General features: G+C 36.5%; 1 protein-coding gene across 8 annotated transcripts in view; it reads left to right on the forward strand.

Annotated features, from left to right (window-relative positions):
• The first annotated feature begins 11,180 nt into the window (after positions 1 to 11,180).
• Positions 11,181 to 24,128, forward strand: part of TENT2 (terminal nucleotidyltransferase 2) — a 67,869-nt gene continuing 54,921 nt past the window's right edge. For 4 of the 8 annotated variants that reach the window (XM_054512588.2, XM_054512601.2, XM_064596288.1 and 1 more), the window contains exons 1-4: positions 11,181 to 11,791; positions 18,339 to 18,512; positions 18,719 to 18,808; positions 21,595 to 21,832. In XM_054512588.2, the coding sequence (XP_054368563.1) occupies positions 18,376 to 18,512; positions 18,719 to 18,808; positions 21,595 to 21,832 (465 nt within the window). In that variant the 5' untranslated portion in view covers positions 11,181 to 11,791; positions 18,339 to 18,375. Of the gene's footprint in view, positions 11,792 to 18,338; positions 18,513 to 18,718; positions 18,809 to 19,595; positions 20,168 to 21,594; positions 21,833 to 24,128 lie in introns of those variants that run through there. The other 4 variants (XM_045897256.3, XM_045897266.3, XM_045897248.3 and 1 more) reach the window with 3 other exon arrangements.

The raw sequence follows: 24,128 nt of genomic DNA on the forward strand, positions 1-24,128 counted from the left end.
TCATGACCTGAGCCGAAGGCAGACGCTTAACGACTGAGCCACCCAGGCGCCCGAAGTTTAGCCGTTCTTAATAAAGACTCAGAATTTAATCCTCACAACAAAGAAGTAGCTGCTATTATAATATCCTTATGCAGGTAAGGAAACTGAGATGTGGAGATGTTAAAGGAACTTGGCCAAGGATCCCATATGACTGGAAAGATGTAGCTAATAACACAGAGATGAAATACATAGACAAATTGACTTTTTTTTTTAAAGGATGCCAAGACTTTGAAGTTATTTTTCTTTTCTTATTTTATTTTAATCACATTTCTATTTTCTGTAAACCAGAAGCCATACTGCAAAGTCTTATTCTTAGATTTCTGGCAGCTTGGACATCTAGCCAGATGACTGGAATTTCAGTCACTTTTTTTCCAAAGTACTTACTTGTAGGTGGCAGTGTTACTTTCAAAGCCTACTTTGCATTTTTTTTTCTGGGGAAGATTAGAAAAAGCCATCTGGTTAACATTACCCTGAAAAATTCTTCTCTGAGTGGAGCTTCCTAAGAAGAAATTATAAGAGAAGAGTGTGGTAGAAAGCTAGGCAGAATACAAATAGAAATATTTAGAAACTGAAGCATTGCATTCTGATACTTCTGAGAATTATCTTTCCCTACCATAAATTCACTTTTATTCCAGCCCTTTTCTTCACTTTTCCTTTTGAGGAAAGATTTTTTTGAATGAAACTCTTTCTTGATAACACTTTTCTAGTTCTTGTTGAGGTTTGATCTTGTTCACATATTCCTTGTTTGATTTTGAACTTTGGGCTCCTTTTCTGTCAGCTCTCTTACCACCATCCTCCACTTCCCCAATACTGACATTCTTATTGTTACTCTTTAACTAGAAGAGAATCTGGCAAATATTAGGTGCCCAGTAAATATTTGTGGATTAACTGAATGACTGCTTAAATGAATGAACAAATGAATTAGCGAGTGAAGACTTTTCCAGGAAAGAAAGAAACAAGTTCAAAGAGAGTAAACTCAAAACAAATCATTACTGATGAACTTTGTAAAGAAGTGTTGGTGATATTGACTTTTCTTTTACATTTCCCTAGTACTTGTTAACCTTGAGAAGTCTACGTATCCATATAATTTCAGGACTCAGCTTAGAAAAATCAAATGTTATTCTAAAAATGACTTTGGATCAACTTAAAAGATTAGGGTTTTGTTTTGTTTCGTTTCTGTCTAACTGATTCATTTAATTGCAGTTATTCTATCCAGTTATTTGGAACCTTCCACTAATGTGTTTTAGATCTTCATTGCCTAGTAAATTACTCTCTCATTCACAGAATTTATCTTTTACTTTGAATCTCTTAGAATATTATCTTATATTGAATCATACCTGTTTAAGAAAACATTCATGATGACAAAAATTGAGATATTGACTGGCATTTATTGTAATTCTTATTTTTGTCTTCATAAAATTAAAGTTTTAAAAGGCAACTTCCAGCCTCATAGATTTTAGTTATATCGAATCCTGTGAATTAAAATTTTTTATTTCCGGGGCGCCTTGGTGGCTCAGTCGTTAAGCGTCCGCCTTCGGCTCAGGTCATGATCCAGGGTCCTGGGATCGAGCCCAGCATCGGGCTCCCTGCTCCGCGGGAAGCCTGCTTCTCCCACTCCCACGCCCCCTGCTTGTGTTCCCTCTCTAGCTGTCTCTATCTCTGTCAAATAAATAAATAAAATCTTTTAAAAAAGTAAAAATAAAAATAATAAAACTTTTTATTTCCTTCTTAATACATTTCTGTATTTCCCCAAATTTCTTCAATAAACCTTCATTACTTTTATAATCATGGAAAGCAATAGATTCCATTAACACCCCTCCCCTCCAAATCAGTCACTTATCACTCTGAGCAAATTGTTGCTGAATTTTATATTTTATTATAGTCATTTCTGAAAGCATGAGAACCTATGGCAGTAATTTCAACTTGAAATTTCTACGGGCTCTCTCTAAGAGACTGAATAGCGAACTACATTCACGGTGTATTCCTGTAGAATTAGCAAATGCCTTCTTGGATCATACTGTCTATTCTCAGGCAATATCCAAGTTGAAATTGTATGCCGATATACTTAAAATGATTTAGAACATGTGAATTTATTTCCTTTTCTATCTTTATTACATCCATTGTTTTCTTACATGTAAAACAGGGAACAGGAATAATTGCTAAGCTTTGTTTTAGTTCTGATATTCTCTAACTGTTCACTAAGATTGCTCTACAATAAATTCAATAGAGATAGAATTATGGAATATTGTATCTTGAATTCTCAAAAACACTGTTCATCTCAGTAGCCAGTGTATGTTCTCAAATTGTATACAGAAGAATGCACTTTGAAAGTATACCCATGACCTATAAGGAATCACACAGGATAGGGAGAAGTTGGTAAGTTTGAAGAGTTTTAATACTATAATAATCATCTAACTCTATCCTATACCTCTGGTTTCAGTCACTCCTTCCTAAATAGAAAGACATCTGTGTATCTCCATGTGACATTACCTAATGAAGAGGAACTTTCTGGAATTTTGTTCAATCTTTTATTTCTCTAACTTACAGAACCTTGTTTATAATATAGTCTCCATTAATGAAATTCTACCCAGTTACCTCATGATTTTCATATATATCACCAGGGTAATTCAGGATGTCTCTGCTCTGTTTTTAGAAGAGGTAGTGGTCTTTGAATGGATTACAAATTTAAAAAAATTTATGTAACAGGCATTTTCTTTTCAAAGTCCATTTTCAATTCTTCTGAAGGTAGCTGGTGTAACTTGGTAGTTAAGCAGTTAAAAATAACAGGCTTGGAAACAAACAAACCTGTTTGTATCCCAGCTGTACTTTCAACTTCTGCCTGACCTTGGACAAGTTACTTTACAACTCCATCCTCAGTTTTGTCATTTGCAAAATAAAGATAATAATAGAACTCCTTTTGTAAAATTGTTTATGAGGAATAATTACATGCCATACACAAAGCACTCTGCATTCCATTTAGTTAAGCAACACTTATTGAGCACTAAAAATGTGCCAGGCACTGCGCCAAGCTCTTGTCTAACTCAGCACTGTTCTTTTTCTTCCCTCACATTTTTATCTAACTTCCCTTCCATTAGGTCTCAGCTTAAATGGCACTTTCTCACAGAAAACTTCTGTGCTAGTTCAGGTCCTGCAAGAAGCTAATGCCAAGACAGGATTAGACAGGCAAGAGATTTATTAGAGGAGATTCCTGTGGAAGATAAAGGGGAGGAAGCAAGAGTAAGCAGGGAGAGACCCAGACTCCAATGCAAGTCTGACATCTGTTGAAGGAGAGGAAAAGAGAAGGAGAATTGGGTAGAAGAAGACTGCAGTACTGTCTGAGAAAGTTTTGGCTAGGCCAATGGGGAGCTCCTAAGCTGGAATTGCCCATGAGAGGAGTCCTGTGTCCTGCAGGAGTACCTCTGCTGTGCTCAGTCATTGGCTGGTTGAGCCTCAGGAGAGCGAGAGCCTCAGCTTCAAAGCTGGTGGATCCGGAGAGGCAGTAGCTGGGGTTGTCAGCCAACTATGCTCCTCACACAGCAGATCTCAGTAGTGACCCTCCATAGCCCTCACACATCCATAATGGGTTGGATCCCCTGGCTATTTATTTGCTGTTACAGGAACACGTATTTTCCTTTTCTCTGTTTCCACCATAAAAGTCAAATTTTTGTTTTCTGAATTTGTAAAGGTTATTCTCTCTGAACTGTCAGCTACATGAGGGTAGGGACTGAGTCGATCTTGTTTACCATTGCTTCCCCGAGATGCCCAAGATGCACCTGGTGAAATGGCAGATAATAGGTACAAAGTACAACAGTAGTCATTATTTTTATCCACTCTATTCTGCTCTGCACATTACCACGTCCAAATCAAAGCACCACAGTCTCACACTGCAGTATAAAAATCGCAGATTTCAGCTTAACGTTATTTTCTCGGGAGCATTTTATTTCATTTTGTCTCAGGGAGAGGCTGCACCTTTACTTTTAACATATGTCAGAGCATAATCAAAAGGGGTGAAGCTTTGAAGATGGATTTTTGAATGTACTAAAGTATACTCATGCATAAGAAAAATAGAGCTTCCAGCATCTAGTTGTAAATTCTTTCCTTTTCTTTAGTGGGTAGAATCTAAAGAATCTCTCTTCTGGGCTTAGAGAGCTATCTGTATAGACTGGTGATTGTCAGCTTTTCTCTAAATGACCTATTTCCTCACCCTCATCTCCTTTCCAGAAAGCAAAATTTTCGTCAGATATAGCAGAAAGTGTTAGGGAGATAAGAAAGGGGATGTAAGTGAATAATACAAAGATGAAGGAACCTAGATGTTGCAGTTGACTCTACCTCACGGACGAGTTCGAGATGTCCATCACATGCAACTATAAAACTGACAATTACAAAACCACATCATCAAAAGCTCCAGAGTCCCTTAGTCCTGCCCTTCTTCCCTGACTCCTTCCCAAAGCAGGGGGTTGAGTGGGGGGAGGGGCCTAGGAAGAGGAGCGGGCATAGGATACTGGAGTCAGGCTATTGGCATTATTTGTGGGACATTGAGCAAGTTGCTTGATTTCACTGAGACTTAGTTTTTTCACCTGTACAGTGAAGATAATGGAAATAGTAATCTTAGAGGACTGTTAATCAGATTATAAGAGATAATTTTTGTAAAATGCTTAGCAAGGTGCCTGGCATATAGCAAGCTCCCAATAAATCTCTCTACTATCAGTTCTTATTAGGATTTCTGCCATACCCTGCTCCAGCCTTTTTCAAAATGTGATCCATAGACAGTTTAAGGAAACATGAGGTCAAAATTATTTTCATGATAATAATTTATTTACCCTTTTCATTGTTTTAAACTTTGCTTTGATAGTTCAAAAGCAAATCACTGTAGATCACAAAATACTACTTCACACCCACTAAGATGGCTATAATAAAAAAGACAGGCAATAACAAATGTTGGCAAGTATGTGGAAAAATTGGAACACTCATACACTGCTGATGGGGACGTAAATGGTGAAGCCACTTTGGAAAAGAGTTGGCAGTTCCTCAAAAAATTAAACACAGGGTTACCATATGACTACCAATTTCACTCCTAAGTATACACCTAAGATAATTGAAGACATATGTTTAAACAGAAACTTATACATGAATGTTTATAGCAATATTATTCATGATTGCCAAAACTCAAATGTCCATCATCTGATGAATGGATAAACACAATGTAGTATATCCACACAATGGAATATTGGGCTGGATGATACTTTGAAGGGGTTGTCTTGTGCACCGATTACCAGAATGGTTAGCAGCATCCCTGGCTTCTAGTCCTTAGATACCAGTAGCAACCACCTCCAGTCCCAAGTTGTGATAACCCAAAATGTCTCCGGACATTGCTAAATATCCTCTGGGGGCAAAATCAACTTTAGTTGAACACCATTGGCACAGATCAATAGTCCTTATAGTCTTCACTGTTATTCTCTTGCTATTTAAAAAAACTTACAATTTTACTTAAGAATGTTCTTAAGGAAGGAGTACAAATTATTAATTCTTTTTTTTGAAAGATTTTATTTATTTGACACAGACAAAGAAACAGCTAGAGAGGGAACACAAGCAGGGGGAGCGGGAGAGGGAGAAGCAGGCTCCCCACTGAGCAGGGAGCCCGATGCGGGGCTTGATCCCAGGACCCTGGATCATGACCTGAGCCAAAGGCAGACGCTTAATGACTGAGCTACCCAGGCGCCCCAGTAAAAATTATTAATTCTAATAACGACTGGCCCTTGAATTCACTTTTTAAAAAGTATTCTGTTTAAAAAAATAAGAAGTATTCATAAGTTACTTTTGCTACATACTAAAGAACTATAATTGTCTCGAGGAGAAGCACTTTGTGGGATTGAGTTGCAAGCTGAACTAACTTCTTTTAATATTATGGAACACCATTTTTATTAAAATATCTATTGACAGACAAACTGGTTATTTAGACTTGCGTATTTGACAAATATTTTCTCAAAAATAAATGAAGTGGAACCATCAGTTCAGGGAAAACAAATGATAATATTTGTTGTCATTGATATAATTGAGCTTTCAAGAAAATAAATTGTAATAGTTGGATAAAGATTTATCATCACTGTCATCTTGACAGCTTCCAAATACTTGGATTCTTCTTTTTGATTTTTTTTTTAAGATTTTATTTATTTATTTGACACAGAGAGAGAGAGAGAGAGAGAGAGAGAGAGAGAGAGAGCGCACAAGCAGGGGGAGTGGGAGAGGGAGAAGCAGGCTTCCCGCTGAGCAGGGAGCCCGATGCGGGGCTCGATCCCAGGACCCTGGGATCATGACCTGAGCCGAAGGCAGACGCTTAATGACAGAGCCACCCAGGTGCCCCTACTTAGATTCTTCTGATGAGATTGGAAGTGATATTAACAAATGTGATATTTTGATAGCATAGGATGAAAAACGTCAGCAGTTGGAAGATCAGCATAACTCAGTGAACCAATATTTCCAGTTGACCACTGTGGGTTGTTAAAATCGTGCGTACTTTAAAAGATTCACTCAAAGTGCAACATGGACCAATAGATTTTTCTGCTTTAAAAAAATTTTAATAGCTTGTCTGAGGTATAATTTACTCATAAGAAGCTACGCATTTTTACACATGAATACACACACGAAACTGTTACAACAATCAAGATAATTAACATGAGCATAGCTCCCTGCAGTTTTCTTGTACTCCTTTGCAATCTCTCCCTTCTGCCCCTCTCAGCCCTCCGCCCCAATTTTCGTATTCCAGACTACCACTGACTTCTTTTTCCTCCCTAAAGATTAGTTTTCATGTCCTAAAATTTCATATAAATGGGATCATATAGTATGTACTATTTTTTGCCCAATTTCTGTCACTGATCATAGTTATTTTGAGATTAATCCATGTTGCATTGTATCAATAGTTAATTTCTTTTTATTCTGAGTAATATTCTATTGTATGGATATATCGTGAATTATTTATTCATTTACCTGTTGACAGACATCTGTGTTGTTTCCAGTTTTTGCTTATTATGAACACAATTGCTATGAACATTTGTGTACAAGTCTTTGGGTAAACATACGCTTTCATTTTTTTTAAACGATTTTTATTTATTCATTTGACGGAGAGAGAGAGCACAGGCAAGGGGAGCAGCAGACAGAAGGAGAGGGAGAAGCAGACTCCCGGCTGAGCAGGGAGCCCAGATGTGGGGCTCTATTGCAGGACCCTGGGATCATGACATGAGCTGAAGGCTTCACCAACTGAGCCACCCAGGTACCCCTATGCTTTCATTTCTTTTGGATAAATACCTAGGAGTGTAATGTCTGGGTCACATGTAAATATATGTTTAACTTTTTAAGAAATTGCCAAAGCATTTTCCAAAGAGGTCGTACCATTTCACATTCCCATCAGTGGTTATGAGAGTTCCTTTTTTTAAAAAAATTATTTTTTTTAAGATTTTATTTATTTGCCAGAGAGAGAGAGAGAGAGTGAGCGAGCGTGTGTGTACAAGCAGGGGAAACGGCAGGCAGAGGGAGAAGCAGGCTCCGATGTGGAACTCAACCCCAAGACTCTGTGATCATGACCTGAGCTGAAGGCAGATGCTTAATGGACTGAGCTACCCAGGCATCCCATGGTTATGAGAATTCCAATCACGCCACATTCTCAACAATAGTTGGTATGGCTAGTCTTTTTAATTTTACCATTAAGTAAGTAGGTAGTGATATTTCATTGTGGTTTTAATTTGTATTTTCTCTAATGACTCAATGTTGAGTATCTTTTCATGTGCTTATTTTCCATTCATATGACTTCTTTGGTGAAGTGTCTATTCAAACTTTATGCCTATTTGTCTGCTGGGTTGTTTAATTTCTTCCTGTTGAGGCATGAGTTTTTGGGTTTTGGTTTTGTGTCTATGTGTGTGTGTTTTTCTGTGTTTATTGAGGTATGAGAGATTTAAAAAGTATATTTTCTGGATATAAGTTCTTTATTAGATATGTGATTTGCTAATACTTTCTTCAGTTTTTGGCTATTCTTCTCATTTCCTTAGTTATCTGAAAAGAAATACTTAATTTTGATTAAGTTCAATTTATTACTTTTGTCTTTTAAGGATAGTGCTTTAGGTATCAGACCCAAGAAATTTTGGTCTAGCCTAAGGTCACAGATGTTTTTTCATTTTCTTCTAGAAGTTTTAAGTTTTATGTTTAGATCTATGATCCACTTTGTGTTTTCATTCATTCATTCATGCCTATGAATACCCAAATGTTTCAGCATTATTAGTGAAAAATCTTTCTTTTCTCCACTGAATTGTCTTTGTCCTCTGTTGAAATGAACAACCTTGGCACTTTTAAAAAATTCTCTATTCAGTTTTGTCAATCTTTTTTTCTCTCTTTACACCAATACTATACTACCTGGCTTAATGTGGCTTTATAGCAAATATTGAAATCAGGTGGTGTAGTGTAATTTCTTCAAGTTTGTTCTTCAGTCTCAAAGTTATTTTGGTTGTTCTAGGTCCTTTGCATCTCCATATAAATTTTAGAATCCTTTTGTCAATTACTAAAAAAAAAAGCCTGCTGGGATTTTTGATTGAGATTGTTTTGAATCTACAGATTAATTTGTGGGAGAATTGACATTTTTACAGTTTTGAGTCTTCTGAACCATGAACATGGTATATTTTCTGTTTGTGTCTTCTTTTTTTAAAAGATTTATTTATTTTAGAGAGTGCTTGCACATTTACGAGTCGGGGGAGGGGCAGAGGGAGAGAATCCTCAAGCAGACTCCCCTCAGAGCCGATTCAAGACCATCATCAAGACTACAGGATATAAAAATCAATATACAGAAGTCAGTTGTATTTGTCTTCTACTAACAATGCACAGTCTGAAATTGAAATTTAAAATACCATTTAAAATAGCATCAAAAATATGAACTAGGTCAGGATAAGTTTGATAAAAGATATTCAAGTTGTACACTGAAAATATTAAATATGCTGAGATAAATTTAAGAAGACACAAACACGTGGGGCACCAGGATGGCTCAGTTAGTTAAGCGTGCGATTCTTGGTTTGGCTGTCATGATCTCAGGGTCACCAGATCCAGCCCCAGGTTGGTTCCATGCTCAGCGTGAAGTCGGCTTGTGATTCTCTCCCTCTTCCTCTGCCCCTCCCTCTGCTCCCATGCATGCGTGTGGAAGCTCTCTCAAATAATCTTAAAAAAAAAAAAAAAAAAAAAAATATATATATATATATATATATATATCTCGTCAACACTACAAACAAGAAAGCTGAGTGGCTATATTGCCATCAGACAAAGTACACTTTATTTTTTTCAAAGTACACTTTAGAGCAAAAAGTATTACCAAGAGAAAAGAGGTTTTATAAAGTGGATCATTTATAAAAGGGATCATTTCATAATGATAAAATACTTTTCATAGTCAGTTTCATTATGGATAAATTCATCTAAATAACAAAAATTATAAATGCAAAAAAGTTTATGCAACTAACAGCTGAGTTCAAAATACATGAAAACTGATAGAACAAGCAGAATTAGAAGAACCAATTATAGTTAGTTCAATACTCCTCTCTTAATACTTAATAGGATAAGTAGACAGAAAATCAGTATATTTTAAGTCCCCCAGGATTTAGATTTGAACAATATCAACAAACTTGATGTGATTGACGTTTGTAGAACATTTCACCCAACAACTGTTGAATACACATTCATCTCAAACGCATACTGAATATTTATCAAGACAGACCATATTCTGGGTCACAGAATAAGTCTCAATAAATTGAAAATGATTCAAATTATGCAAACTATGTTATCTGATTATAATGGAATTAAATCAGAAATCAGCGACAGGAAGATGCTGGAAAATTCAATTTTTGTAGACTACATAACACACTAATAACCCATGGCTCAAAAAAAAAAAAATCTCTGGCGAAATTAGAAAGCATTTTGAAATGAAGGAAAATGAAAACATATTAGAATGTATGAGATGGGGCGCCTGGGTGGCTCAGTTGGTTAAGCGACTGCCTTCGGCTCAGGTCATGATCCTGGAGTCCCGGGATCGAGTCCCGCATCGGGCTCCCTGCTTGGCAGGGAGTCTGCTTCTCCCTCTGACCCTCGCCCCTCTCATGAGCGCTCTCTCTCTCAAATAAGTAAATAAAAAATCTTAAAAAAAAAAAAGCGTGAGATGTAAAGAAATACTCCGAGGGACACATCCCACCCAATGCCTATATTACAAAAGAAGAAACATCTATAATCAGTGATCTCGGTTTCTAAGTTAAAAAACTAGCAAATAATGAAAAAACACTTTAAAAATTAAGAAAAAAAAGTAGAAGAAAGGAAATAAACCTAAGAGCAGAAATCAATAAAATAGGAAACAAAAACAATAAAGAAAACCTATGAAAGCAGAAGAGAGCTTTGAGGGATTTGAGATCAGTAAAGTTGATAAGCCTCTCGCCAGAACGATCAGGAAAAAATAAAGACACAAATTACCAATTTCAGAAATGAGAAATTCTTCTGTAGGTTTTAAAAGGAAAATAATACTGTTAAAAGGCATTAACAAATCCCAACAACTTAGATATTTTCATAACCATTAAAGCTCACTCCAGAACAAATATTAAATATTTGAATTCGGCAATGTTAGATACTATTAAAAGCAGGGTGCTGAGTCCAGGCTTCAGAGACAAATACGGCATTTTCTACCGCAAGCGGCTTTCATTTTACTGGAGGAGTAAAAAACCAAAACAAAACAAAGCTTAATACAGATCCGGTGCTGAGGAGTGAGGGAAAACTGGGTCAGGGAAAGCTTCTCTGGGGAGGAGTCATTCAGCTGAGACCAGACGAAGCCGTAAAATATGCGTATCAGAAAAAGAGCCGCTGTGCGTCCTATCAGGTTGGTGGCTCAGAGAAGCCCTCCGCGACCGGGCCTCTGCCGAACGCCTAGACCTCCCTGTCTCAGAGGAGTCCCATCTCTTTCCCGACTCGCGCTCACCGGCGTTAGGCGACCACCTCCGGCCAAACCGGGACTGCAGCAGTGTGCGCCTGCGCACTCAAGCAAAGTTCTCGCCGGAGCGGGCGAGGCGACTGCCGGAAGTGTGACCTCTCGCTCCCTGCTCGCTCTTCCCATCCGGGGTCGTGGCGGTCTTCCGGGTGTTCCTGACAGGGTTTTCTACGCCGTTTTTTTTGGCGACTTTTTGGTCTTCCGCTTCTTGCTACCGCCCCGAGCCTCCCGCACGCTTGCTAGCCCTGTCTTTTCTTGTGTGGCTCCTCCCCGGCCGCCGAGCCCGGGGTTTAGACTGCAGTCGGGATCCGGAGCCAGGCCTAGCCCTTCCGCAGGCCACTACCTGCTTTGGCTGGGGCGAGAGCTACAGCCGTGCGCGCCGGACCCTCGCTGCTCGGGCCTTGGAGCTCCTGGGCGGGCAGTGCCGGTAGGCCCTGCTTAGCCCTTCCCCAAGGCCACCTGTGAGTTAGGGGGTTTCGGAAAAGGACGCAACCGTGTAGGCCCAGGTCGGGGGCGGGGCTCGGGGAACTTTTCCTGAAACCGCACTGTTATGTTTGCGTGGAAAGTTCCGGCAAGATTTCTTAGATGTCCCAGACTTATGGGCGGCCCCCAGGCTGCAGCACTTTCTGAAGAATCTTAGGACCGCTTACTTTTTCCACTCGTTTCCCTTCTTCGCGCCCCGTTCTCAGTCTAGGACCATAAGAGGAAGACTGTCTTGGGACCCCTGCATGGTGTTTCAAACGGTGGTGAAAAACTAAGGTAAGTATCTGGATTAATAATTTAAAATTTAAGACTTTTAATTAAATGGGCTTCAGTTCTTCATTTTACAGTAAAGTGCACAGTTCAGGACTCTGTCGGATTGTTGTTCCCTTTTCTTCCCGTTAAGCCTTTGTACTCAGACTCCTCATCTCTCTAGGCCAGAACACGATGGGGTTTATGTGTCTCATAATATCTGGAATATCCAAATACCCCGTCTTGTTTTCTCTCTTTTAGCTCTTTGTTTAAATAGTAGTTCTTTATTTAGATTGCGGATACCAGTAGGAAACAAAGAGAAACTGTAAAAAGCTAAATCGGAATTTGTTAACAGATATGTGGTATGTGATTTTGTGAGGAAAGATCATAACTGAACACTAAATATGTGTTTGTATTACCGGTAACATACTATTTTTGTAAATACTGCCTTGTATGGTATTTTACTACAGGTATTTAATATGTACAGCCAAAAGGCTCATAGTAGCTAGCTAATAATGGTAATATTATTTTGTTGGTGCGTTAGCCCCAATGATGTCTAATTTGGAAATGCTCCATAATATAGGCTTTATGTGAAACAGGCCATTTATCAATCATTTAAGAAATGTCCGTTTCAAACCACATGACAACATTATTTTTTAACTCTTGGATGGAATCTAATTCTTAATAAAAAGGAATGTCCTTTTCAAAACCTCCAGGTAGTTTTGACAGTGGATGAGCAGGATTTAGGAACTGGGCTTTTTGCACGGTGGAGAAAAGAAGTGAGTTTAGGATATCAAAGGCTTTTGGACAAAGTGGACAGATAACTTGATTTAGTTGCCACAGTTCTGTCTTTTGGCTTTTATCCTAGGGAGATTCTGCTTTCCAGGAAATCTAGTTGAAGGAATTATGTAATCTCGAAAGTTCTCTAATTGGTTGGAGGAGAGATCAAGTTTAGGACAGAAATTCCAGGTTGTGAGTTACAGGAGCAAATACTGTATCAGTAGGAATTACTTTGTAAACTACGCTTATACAGCCTTGTCTCTCATGTATGATTATTTACAAATAAACCTGTATAATATCCCATCGTGTCAACCTTAGTCAAGAAGCAGATTTTTTCCTTAAAGGGCGCCTGGGTGGCTCAGTTGGTTAAGCGACTGCCTTCGGCTCAGGTCATGATCCTGGAGTCCCGGGATCGAATCCCGCATCGGGCTCCCTGCTCGGCGGGGAGCCTGCTTCTCCCTCTGACCCTCTCCCCTCTCATGTGCTCTCTCTCATTCTCTCTGTCTCAAATAAATAAATAAAATCTTTAAAAAAAAAATTTTTTTTTTCTTAAGACAAGAACCAATGCAACAGTTTTAAAACACACCAGAAGTTCCTAGATTATCCTATTTTATAGTCATGTACATATTGAGAAACCGGTAACTTTTCAAGCTAAGAAAATCGGGATACCACCAATATCTGGATTGTATTTATTTATCATGGAATTTCTTATACCTGCTACCACAGTTAATGTGGAATAGTGTTTTATGTAGATCATCAAGTAGACTTAGTGAAGAAGCCTTTTATTTGAAATATAAAGAAAAATATTTAAAATTTGATAGATGTCTCCTTAATGCTGCAGTGGTAATAGGTTTGCTGGATTTTATACTCTAAAACTCTATATTCTGGGGACGCCTGGGTCGCTCAGTCAGTTAAGCGTCTGCCTTTGCCTGGGGTCATGATCCCTGGGTCCTGGGATCGAGTCCCGCATCGGGCTCCTTGCTTGCCTGCTTCTCCCTCTGCTGCTGCCCCTGCTTGTGCTCTCTCTTTCTCAGACAAATAAATAAATAAAATCTTAAAAAGAATAAGTAGAACTCTGTATTCTGTTTAAAAGATGATCCCTTGTATTGTTTATGATAGATTATTATTTTTCGATTATTTTACTTTTTTTTGGATTATTTTAGGTTATTCTTATCTTAATCAATATCACTGTTGAAAGGTATTAGAAAAAATATTAGAGGGTGCCTGGGTGGCTCAGTCGTTAAGCATCTGCCTTCGGCTCAGGTCATGATCCCAGGGTCCTAGGATCGAGTCCCACATCGGGCTCCCTCCTTGAGGGGAAGCCTGCTTCTCCCTCTCCCACTCCCCCTGCTTGTGTTCCTGTTCTCGCTGTCTCTCTCTGTCATATAAATAAATAAAATCTTTAAAAAAAAAATTATTAGAAAGAGAAACTGAAACTCATAGATTTTTGTTTTACTTCCTCGTCGTCATGCAGGATGCCTATGTTGTGGGGCACTGAATGCCATTCCCATAGGAATGATCGTACTGTGAGGGCTGGCCTAGTTAAGAGCTAGACTTGAGGGCCAAGATTCATAATGAGGAGAACCTGACAGATATTTTATTGTGGAGGGACTGCAAAAGCTTCGATGCTTATCTGGGAATTTGGGATAGGCTGAACTAGATATCTGCCCTAAGGTAAACTTTTGGCTAAGTAATCATTGTAAGCTCTTAAACCTTGGATAATTTGGTCATTAGCTTTGTTGAGTACTACTGGGCCACAAAACACCTTTTGACTTATTCCTAGTTTGGATCTTAACATGTTATGGGATAGAAATAAGGTGAAGTCTGGGCTGTCGTATCATTGGGGTCTTCAAGTCTGAATGCATGTGTATGGGACTTTATTTGGGTCCAGAGGAAAAACACAAGCATATAATTTATAGATGTAAACAAAGGGTCTCGAATTTTAACTATGAACTGATTTAAATAAATCTGAAAATAGGACATTTTAATTTTAGCTTTTCTGAATATAAATTCCTTCCTTTGATCAGATCTGTAGTATCTGTATTCCAACAAAATGAAATACCAAGGAAAATTCATTATAATGAATTATATTTAATGTCATTTTCTCATGAATCTTATGATAGGAATTATGTTTATGGGAGTTTGGGACAGGGAAGCAGAATAAAGAAGGCCAAGAAAGAAAAGGGCATGAACCTGGGCAAAAGGTAGAGCAAGTCTTTAGTTGCTTATCTTTAATCTTGCTTTCTGTGATTGAGTGTACTTTTAATAAAGGATTGTCTGGAATCCTGCTTGGTTCAAGATAATTTCCATTTCCTCTGAGCAGTGAAAATCAGTGAGTACAGCTTAGCAATTAGGATAGGATTGATTTTTTTTTTTTAATCTATAATAAGAGGTACAGACCTGTTGAAGAGAGTTGGTAAATTCTTGTTTTCTGGAGGTAACACCTTATCTTTCATTCAAATTTGGGAGTTGGGCACTTGGGATGAGATCTGATGGTGGCCCAAGACTCTTGTTTACAATCCATTATGAAGCCTGGACTGGTGAATCTCATTATCTGTGGCCAGCCTTGGGAATTTAAATTTTACAAAATTGAAAAAAAAAAAACCAAAATTTGTATGAGTGATTTATTAGTTTCTTCCCAGATCTTTGTCTTTTTCTCTCCTATTTTCTCCTGCTCCAATTTTTCCAGCCATCTGGTCTCAATACCTAGAGGCAGCTACATTTTTTTTAGCTGCTTACGTGTTATTTTCCCCTCTTGTTCTAAAAAAAAAAACTTAAAAAATTTCTATAGCTAGTTTTTAAAATTGACATCTACTGAAAATGAGGACTTAGCACCTTTATGTACTCTCTCATCATTAAATTGTGATGTATATGAACATGTAACTGTATATAATGTGTATGTAATCCTTAAATATAATATGTAATAAATGACATATAATAAATTTATTATAATTTTTGTTTAAACTAGTATTTTTAATGTTTGTGTTATTGTGAGAACCAAATAAGTAATGATTATATTTCCTTTTTTATATGACTTTTTGAGTTTTGTTTGTTTGGTTAGTAATTTCTTTTTAACCTGCTACTTTTCTGTTGCTATGATTATTTCTGCTCTGTTAACAGAACCAGAACTCCACTCTGTGGTCAGATACATCAGGAAATCTGTCAGTAAAGTTTTAAGTTTTTTTCTCCTTGGCTATCTTCTTGAAACCCTTTATCTTCTTGGCTCTAATTTAAGCTGGTAGCTTCCCTTCACCATCATCCTAGGGAATTTACTTTGTCTCTGCCCTACAGCAGATCTCCCTTTTCCTAGATCCCAGGTTTTGTTTTGTTTTTTGAGACCTTACATGTCTGAACATGTATTTATTCTCCCTTGCCTTGATATTATACCTGGGTATGGAATTACTGCTTGAGAGCATTTCCTTCAGAGACTTGAAGGCACTGACTTCATTGTCTTATGGTTTCCTCTGTTGCTATTAGAGTTTAAAGACATTTTGATTGTCAGCCCTTTTATAACGTTTTCCTCTTCTGTAATATTTCATAAGCCTCTTTTTCCTCATATTCTGAAATTGACCATACCTTGATGCATATATATATTTTTAATGTACTTTGTACTCATTAGGTCCTTTAATTCTCAGGATTGGTTTTCTTCAGTCCTGGACATTTTCTAGTTTTATTTATTTGATAATTTCCTTAATGTGTTTTCTGTCTTCTACAGGAACTTCTGTTATGTTGGATGTTGGACCATATAATTTGATTCTCTTATATTTTTTCTCTTATTGTCCTGCCTCCTTTCTACCCTCACCCATTTTTCCTTTTTGTTCTAAGAGATGTCCTCAATGTTACCTTTTAACTTTTTACTCAGTATTTCTGCTTTCAATTTTGTAATTTCCAAGAGCCTTTTTTGCTTTTTAAACAGTATATTCTTTTTTTTTTTTAAGATTTATTTACTTTTTGGAGAGAGAGAGAGAGAAATGTGTGAGCAGGGGGAGGGGCAGAGGGGGAGAAGAAGCAGACTCTGTGCTGACGGGGGAGGCTGATGCGGGGCTCGATCTCAGGACCCTGTGATCACAACCTGAGCTGAAATCAAGAGTTGGACACTCAACCGACTGAGCCACCCAGATGCCCTGAAAACAGCATATTCTCGTTTTATGTATGCAGTGTTTTTTAAATTAATTATTAATTTTTTTCTCAGTTTTAATTTGTTCCTGGCATTGTTCTTGTTTATTCCTCAATCTTTTTTTCTGACAGTGATCTGTGGATGTTTATTTTACAATAGGAGTACTAGAAATCTAATCGCAAAAAGCAAGCTCTGTGTGTATGGGTGGGCAACTCAGTAGTAGGTTTCACTGTAGTTTGCTAGCAGGCTTAACTTCTCCTTGGTGGAAAACTGTTACTATATTATAGGTTCTTTGGTTACCATATTATATAGTTTCTTTCTCAGTTATTCTGTTGATAAGTTTTCTTATTGACTCTGTTGGGAGGTGGGCTGGGGATCCTGTTTTCACTTTGTTGATTTTACTTAATACTTGTTTTCAGTTTGTTACCTTAACCTATTCTTTGTAAGTTTACAGCCTTTTGGGATCAGTCATTGCAAAGTACAAGTATCTAGTCTCTTGCCTGGGTCAGTGAATGGTTCTGATTGCTTTGTACAGTAGCCCCCCACCCCTTATCCCCAGGGGAGATAGTCCAAAACCCCCAGGGGATGCCTAAAACTGGGTACTACCGAACCTTATATATATATATATGTGTGTGTGTATATATATATATATATATGTATATATATATATATATATACACACTATGTTTTTTCCTATATACACATATCTATGATAAAGTTTAATTTATAAATTAAGCACAACAACTAATAAGAAAATAGAACAATTATAATAATCTGTAATAAAGGTTTTATGAATGTTGTCTCTCAGAATATCTTATACTGTATTCACCCTTCTTGTGATGATGATATAGGTGATAAAATGCCTATGTGATGAGATGAAGTGAGGTGAATGATGTGTGTATTGTGACATACTGTTAGGCTACTATTGACCTGATGATATGTCAGAAGGAGGATCATCTGCTTCTGGGCTGCAGTTGACCACAGATAACTGAAACCACAGAAAATGAAATTGTGGATAAGGGGGGGACTACTGTGTATAAATTTTCCCCATTGCTGTGGAACAAGCTCTCTTTTACTGGACGTCCTTTATATAAGTTATTTAGACTTTGAAGTGAATCTCAGAATTTTAGAGTTATTAGGCAGTACAGATTCCTTCCCTTGTTTGAGCAGATCTCTAAGAAGATCTGTGAGATCTATATCCTAGGAATCGGGTTGTCATATTATGGCTTATACCTTTGAATAAATTAGATTGGGTATAAACATAAGAATCTGTATGGCTTCGTTAAATGTATTGGGTGGTTTCTGTTTTATCAGAGTATATGTTGATAACTTGATTTCTGAAAGATCTGTTGATATTAGGGTAAATTCATCAGAAATTAGAAACTTGCATATATTTTACTATCATTTGAATAATATTCTTAATCTAGATTTAAAATTCATTATTAGCAAAAAATAAAAAAGATAAAAAAATAAAAAAAAGTAAATAAAGTTTAAAAAAAATTCATTATTAGCAAGTTTTTTGTTACCTGTAGTGGGACTTAGAGATCTGTTTAAACTTTTGAAATAACTTTGCAAATGAAATTCATAACTTGGTAACTAATTGTTGTAAATAGTAGATACTAGTTAGGGTTCAATATTTTTAAGATACAATAATTTGTTTTTTTAAAACTATTCTAGGTAGAAGAATACATGTTCACTTTTAGTGAACAAGAGCATGTTCCCAAACTCAATTTTGGGTCGCCCGCCTTTCACCCCAAACCATCAACAACATAATAACTTCTTCGCCCTGTCACCAACTCTTTATTCACACCAGCAGCTTATAGATGCACAGTTCAACTTTCAGAATACAGAGTAAGTACGGTGATATTTTGGTCCATATCATTTATAAATTTTGTTTCTACTTGACACAAACCCTTTTTATATGAAACATTTAAAGTTAAAATGTCATTGTCTTGTGTTCTTTTGATCAGTGAAATATACTTAGTTTTTATGAAATTGGTTTTTTGTTTTTAAGGTAAAAATGTTTATTACTACTGTTCTTTATGTGTTTTTGGTAGCTTGTCAAGAGCTGTGTCTTTACAGCAGTTGACATATGGAAATGTCAGTCCAATACAGACCTCAACATCTCCGTTATTTCGGGGAAGGAAGTAAGTACTTCTTAATTATTTTAAAAGAAGAGTTGGCATGTCTCAGAACTGTAGATCAGTGCTTCCTGTATTAAGATTGGATGGGTACTATGCCCTAAATTTTATTTTCTGGAACCTGTGCGATCAGTCCTATTGGAGAATTTTAAAACTTCTATATATTTAAAAAATATTAGGGATATTTTTGTTGATTTATTCCTGACACAGCAAATTTTAGATGGAATGAAGCTATATTTCTTCAGGATACTACTTTGAATTGAGATATTAACTAAATTAGATGGTTTTCTGTATTAGTTTGCTAGAGCTACCATAACAAAGTACAACAGCAACAGAAATTTATTTTCTCACAATTCTGGATGCCGGAGGTCCAGAAGATCAAGGTGTTGGCAGGTTTGGTGTCTTCTGAGGCCCCCCTCCTTGGCTTGTAGATGGCTACCTTTTCTGTGTCCTACATGGTCATTCCTCTGTCTGTGTTTTCTGTGTCCTAATCTCCTCTTCTTCTAAGGACACTAGGCATATTGTATTAGGGCTCATTTTAATGACACCATTATAACTTTTTTAAAGGCCAAATGTCCAAAACCACATTCTGAGGTACTGGGAATTAGGGCTTAACTGTAAGAACTTCGAGAGTACACAGTTCAGCCCATAAATACCTTTTTTTCTAGTAAAGTTTACTATTTGATTTATCTAAATCTTATACAGGTAAGGTTCCGTAATAAGTATTAGTAAAAATTTCTGCATGACTTAAAGCTTTCTATAGAGAAATCAGAGTCAGTTAATTTTGACCAATTAAAAGTAATGGATGTATTACAAAGTAATTACAATAGAACTTTAGAGATGATTATTAAAATAAAATTTGGCAGTACTTGTAAGATATTACTATTTAAAGCCTATGTAAATATTCCATACTTTATGTCCAATTAAAAATAACACTAGCTAAGAATTATTTATTTATTTATTTGTTTGTCGGTGAGTGAGAGAGAGAGAGCACGCAAGCAGGGGGAGTGGTAGGCAGAGGGAGAAGCAGGCTCCCTGCTAAGCAAGGAGCGTGATATGGAGCTCGATCCCAGGACCCTGAGATCATGACCTGAGCCGAAGGCAGACTCTTAACTGACTGAGCCACCCAGGCATCCCCCCCCCCTTTTTTTTTTTTGAATTATTGATGACTCATGTAATTGGCATTGTTCTTAGGACTTTACAAATAATTTGATTAAGTTTCACAACACTCTATGAGGTATGTTATTCCTCTTCTGTTGAGAAAGATGAAGCACACAGAGGTTAAGCAACTAGTTATTCGGGTGGAAGCACAATTGGGATTTGAACCCAGGTGGTCTGGCTCTAGATCCTCTGCTTAGAAGCACTGTGAGTTGTTCTTCAAGGTTGTGGAAAGCTATATAATGATGCTAAAAGTATTGACTTTATTCAGATTTTAATTTTTTTGAAGTTGTCTGGATAGCTAACTTGTGAATCACAAATGAAAACAAATTCCATTGGCTCATAGTTATACATATTTTAAAAACTAAAATTGGCATTCTCAGTAGAAGCTATTTAGCATATAAAGCTAAATCACCTTTATGTTAAGCGATATTAAATATACTCTTATGTTGTTAGCATTGTATACCCACTTATTTTGTAGATCAAGGAGTGAGGAATTGGGGTGATCCTAAAGGAGTGTTGTAATGAAAACCTTCAGGTGGCTATGACCCATAGAATTTTAGAGCTTAAAAGCAATCAGACCATTTCCCATGGCCTAAAGTATTATCTGTATGAACAACTTAATATATCAATGAAGTATTTTTTTAAACAAATAATTATTTTTTAATAATTTCCTTTTGCTTTATTATTTTGAAAATTTTATGCCTCCAGAAAAATTTAAAGAATAGTACAATAAAACCCGGTGTGCTCTTTACCTAGACTCATTAAAGTTGTGCTATATTTATTGTTTTTTTGGCCTTTTTCTCTTTAGCCCTACTTTTTTTCTAAACTTTTTCTATGAAAAAGTTGTAGACATCACTTCATTCTACCCCAAAGCACATCAGTGTGTTCCTCCTCATAACCAAGGATCTTCTCCTATATAACCAAAATGCATTTGTCATGCCCAAAAAATTTAACATTAATATATTACTGTTATCTGAAATGCAGTTTTCATATTTCTTTAGTTGCTCATTGTCTTTATAGCTTTTTAATATGATCTTTCCAACTGATGAGCCAGAACGTAGGTGGATTTAAAGAGCCTTTTTATATATATATAGAAATTTATTTATTTATTATTATTTTTTAAGATTTTATTTTTAAGTAATCTCTACATCCAACGTGGGGCTCGAACTCACAACCTAGAGATCAAGAGTCATATGCTCTACTGACTGACAGCCAGGCGCCCCTTAAAGAGCCTTTTAAAATATATAACTTTCAGGTCACTTAATCTTATTCTCCTTATGTTAGAATTTGGGTTTTTATTGTTAGTGTTTCTATGAATAGAAGTTTTCCTACAAAGTTTTCACTGGTGAGATAAAACATTGGGGGTAGTTCAAATGTAGGAGACTAACCCTGATGTACATATGTAGTTTTTTTTTAATATGCATTATTACTATTTGTTTTTCCTAAGGTGTTTTTCTAAGGCATCTTTTGTGCTCACAATGAATATTTTAAGATTCATATAGAGCTAATAATGTGGCCTTGCTGTATTATTAGTCATTATTGGTATTTGTTATTTATATGTTTTTAGTTGTTTTCTGTTTGTTATTAGAAAGTTATATCTTTAATCACTAAGGTATATTGCTTGTTTTCAGGAGATTAAGCGATGAAAAAAACCTTCCTCTTGACGGTAAACGGCAACGTTTCCATTCACCCCACCAAGAGCCAACTATAGTTAACCACATAGTGCCTTTATCAGGTGAAAGAAGATACTCAATGCCGCCATTGTTTCATACACACTATGTACCAGATATAGTCAGATGTGTTCCACCTTTTCGAGAAATACCATTTTTAGAACCTAGAGAAATCACACTGCCTGAGGCCAAAGATAAGGTAATAATAATGTAGATTTTAGTTTTACCTTTTGGGAAGTTAATATAATGTATTAAAAACATCAGAAATACCTAATGTTTTGGATTAAGTAGAATATGCCTTTTTTGCTCTGTTTAAACTATTTAACAGTTTTCTGTCTAAATTGGACTTTTAAAATTTTTTGTTAGCTGTTCTTTTATTTAAGTGCAGCTTTCATATCAGGAAATCAGATTTTCTCTGATTCATAAAAATCTGGATTAGGGCTCAGAACATTTGATTTCTTAGTTTAGAGAACTCTGTTACTTATTTTTATTACAGAGAAACACATTTTCATGTGGTTATTGTAATAAAGTGTCAAAAAGCATTTTCTCTTGGGATATTTGTGTTTGTCATGAGGTTTTTGAATGTCAAAAATAGAGAATCCAGGAGTCACTGAGAAACTAATACATTCAGAGTGATAACGATGAAGAAAGATTTATCTAGCAATATTATTTGTGAAAAGCATTTCAAATAAATGAAATGAAGCTGTTAAATAATTTTTGAGAAATGACATTGTCATCATTGGGGAACAATGAGTTATTTAACCACTAACGGAAGCATATCCACCGCCCCACCACCAAAAAAATTCTAGGTAATTTAGAAGAGTTTATAACGTAAATATCTGCATTCTCTTGGCTTGTCTATGGCTTATATTTGCTGTTTTTGCATTTTCAAAGCTGCTCCATTTTTAAGAAATATGACATTTGTAGGCTGAGGAGAATGATCCTGAAGAGTGTAGTGACTTTGTTTTACTCATCTTTGAGTTCCTGGCAACTAGGATAGGTCTGGAATATAGTGAGTGTGCAGAAAATGTTGGGTCAAAAAAAGAACGCTTGCTTCATTCTTTAGTTGTGCTGCTTTTTATTCCTTTATCATTCTTTTTTTCTTTGAGCTAGAACTATCATAAAGTTCATTCTTTTTAAGTGTATGATTCAGTGGTTTTTAGTATATTTGCAAAGTTCTGCAACCGTCACCACTATTTAATTCTAGTATGTTTTCATCATCCCCAGGAGAAATCTTGTACCCAGTAGCAGTCCCTTCCCCATCCCTAACCTTCCCACGCTGCCCCCCCGCCCTTGGCAACCACCAGTTGATTTTTTATCTCTATGGATTTGCTTATTCTGGACATTTCATATAAATGGAATCATACATTATGTTGTATTGCTTTTTTCACTTAGCAGATTTTCAGGGTTCATCCATGCATGTGCCATGTGTCAGTTCTTTGTCTCCTTTTACAGTTAAATAATATTCCATTGTATTGATATATCCTATTTTGTTAATGTATTCATCAGTTGATCAACTTTGGGGCTGTGTCTACTCTTTGACTATTCTGAATAATGCTACTATGAAAATCTGTGTACAAGTTTTTGTATGGACATATTTTCATTTCTCTTGGGTATATATCTAGAAGTGAAATTGCTGGGTTATGTGGTAACTCTATGTATTATTTTCTGAGGAACTGCCAAAGTGTTTTCTAAAGTGGCTACACCATTTTACATTCTCACCAACAGTGTATGAATGTTCCAGTTTCTCTCCATCCTTGCCAGCATTCATTATTGTCTGTCTTTTTGATTATAGCCATCCTGGTGGGTATGAAATGGTATCTCATTGTGATTTTGATTTCCATTTCGCTAATGATTAATGATGTTGGTCATCTTTTCATTTGCATGTTGGCCATTTGTGTATCTTCTTTGGATAACTGTCTGTTCAGATCTTTTGCCCATTTTTAATTGGGTTATTTATTTTTTATTGTTGAGTTGTAAGAGTTCTTTATAATTCTCAGTATTAGACCTTTGTCAGATTTGTGATTTGCAAATATATTCTCCCATTCTATGGTTTGTCTTTTTCCTTTCTTGATGGTGTGTTTCTTTGAAACACAAAAGCTTTTCATTTTAATGAAGTCCAAGTTATCTGTTTTTCTTTGGTTGCTGGAGCTTTTGGTGTCATATATGAGAAACCATTGCCTGATCCAGTGTCACAAAGATTAATGTCTGTGTGTTATTCTGAGAGTTTTATAGTTTTAGCTCTTAGATTTAGGTCTTTGGTCCATTTTGAGTTAATTTTTATATGATATGACGTAGAGGTCCAACTTCATTCTTTTGCGGTTAGTCCAGTTGTCCCAGCACTATTTATTAAAAAGATTCTGTCATTTTTTTGTTACTATGAAGTGGGAAAGCAGTTAGGCAAAATAGCAGGAGGGAGGAAGAGGCAAAGTAAAATGGAAAAAGACTAACTTGAGAAGTTTTGGTACTGTTCCCCCCAGCCCCCCATTCTTTCT

This window comes from Mirounga angustirostris, unplaced genomic scaffold (assembly GCF_029215605.1).
Source record: "Mirounga angustirostris isolate CCGP_5_RB_7025 unplaced genomic scaffold, mMirAng1.0.hap1 SCAF_7, whole genome shotgun sequence".
Taxonomy (NCBI): Eukaryota; Metazoa; Chordata; class Mammalia; order Carnivora; family Phocidae; genus Mirounga; species Mirounga angustirostris.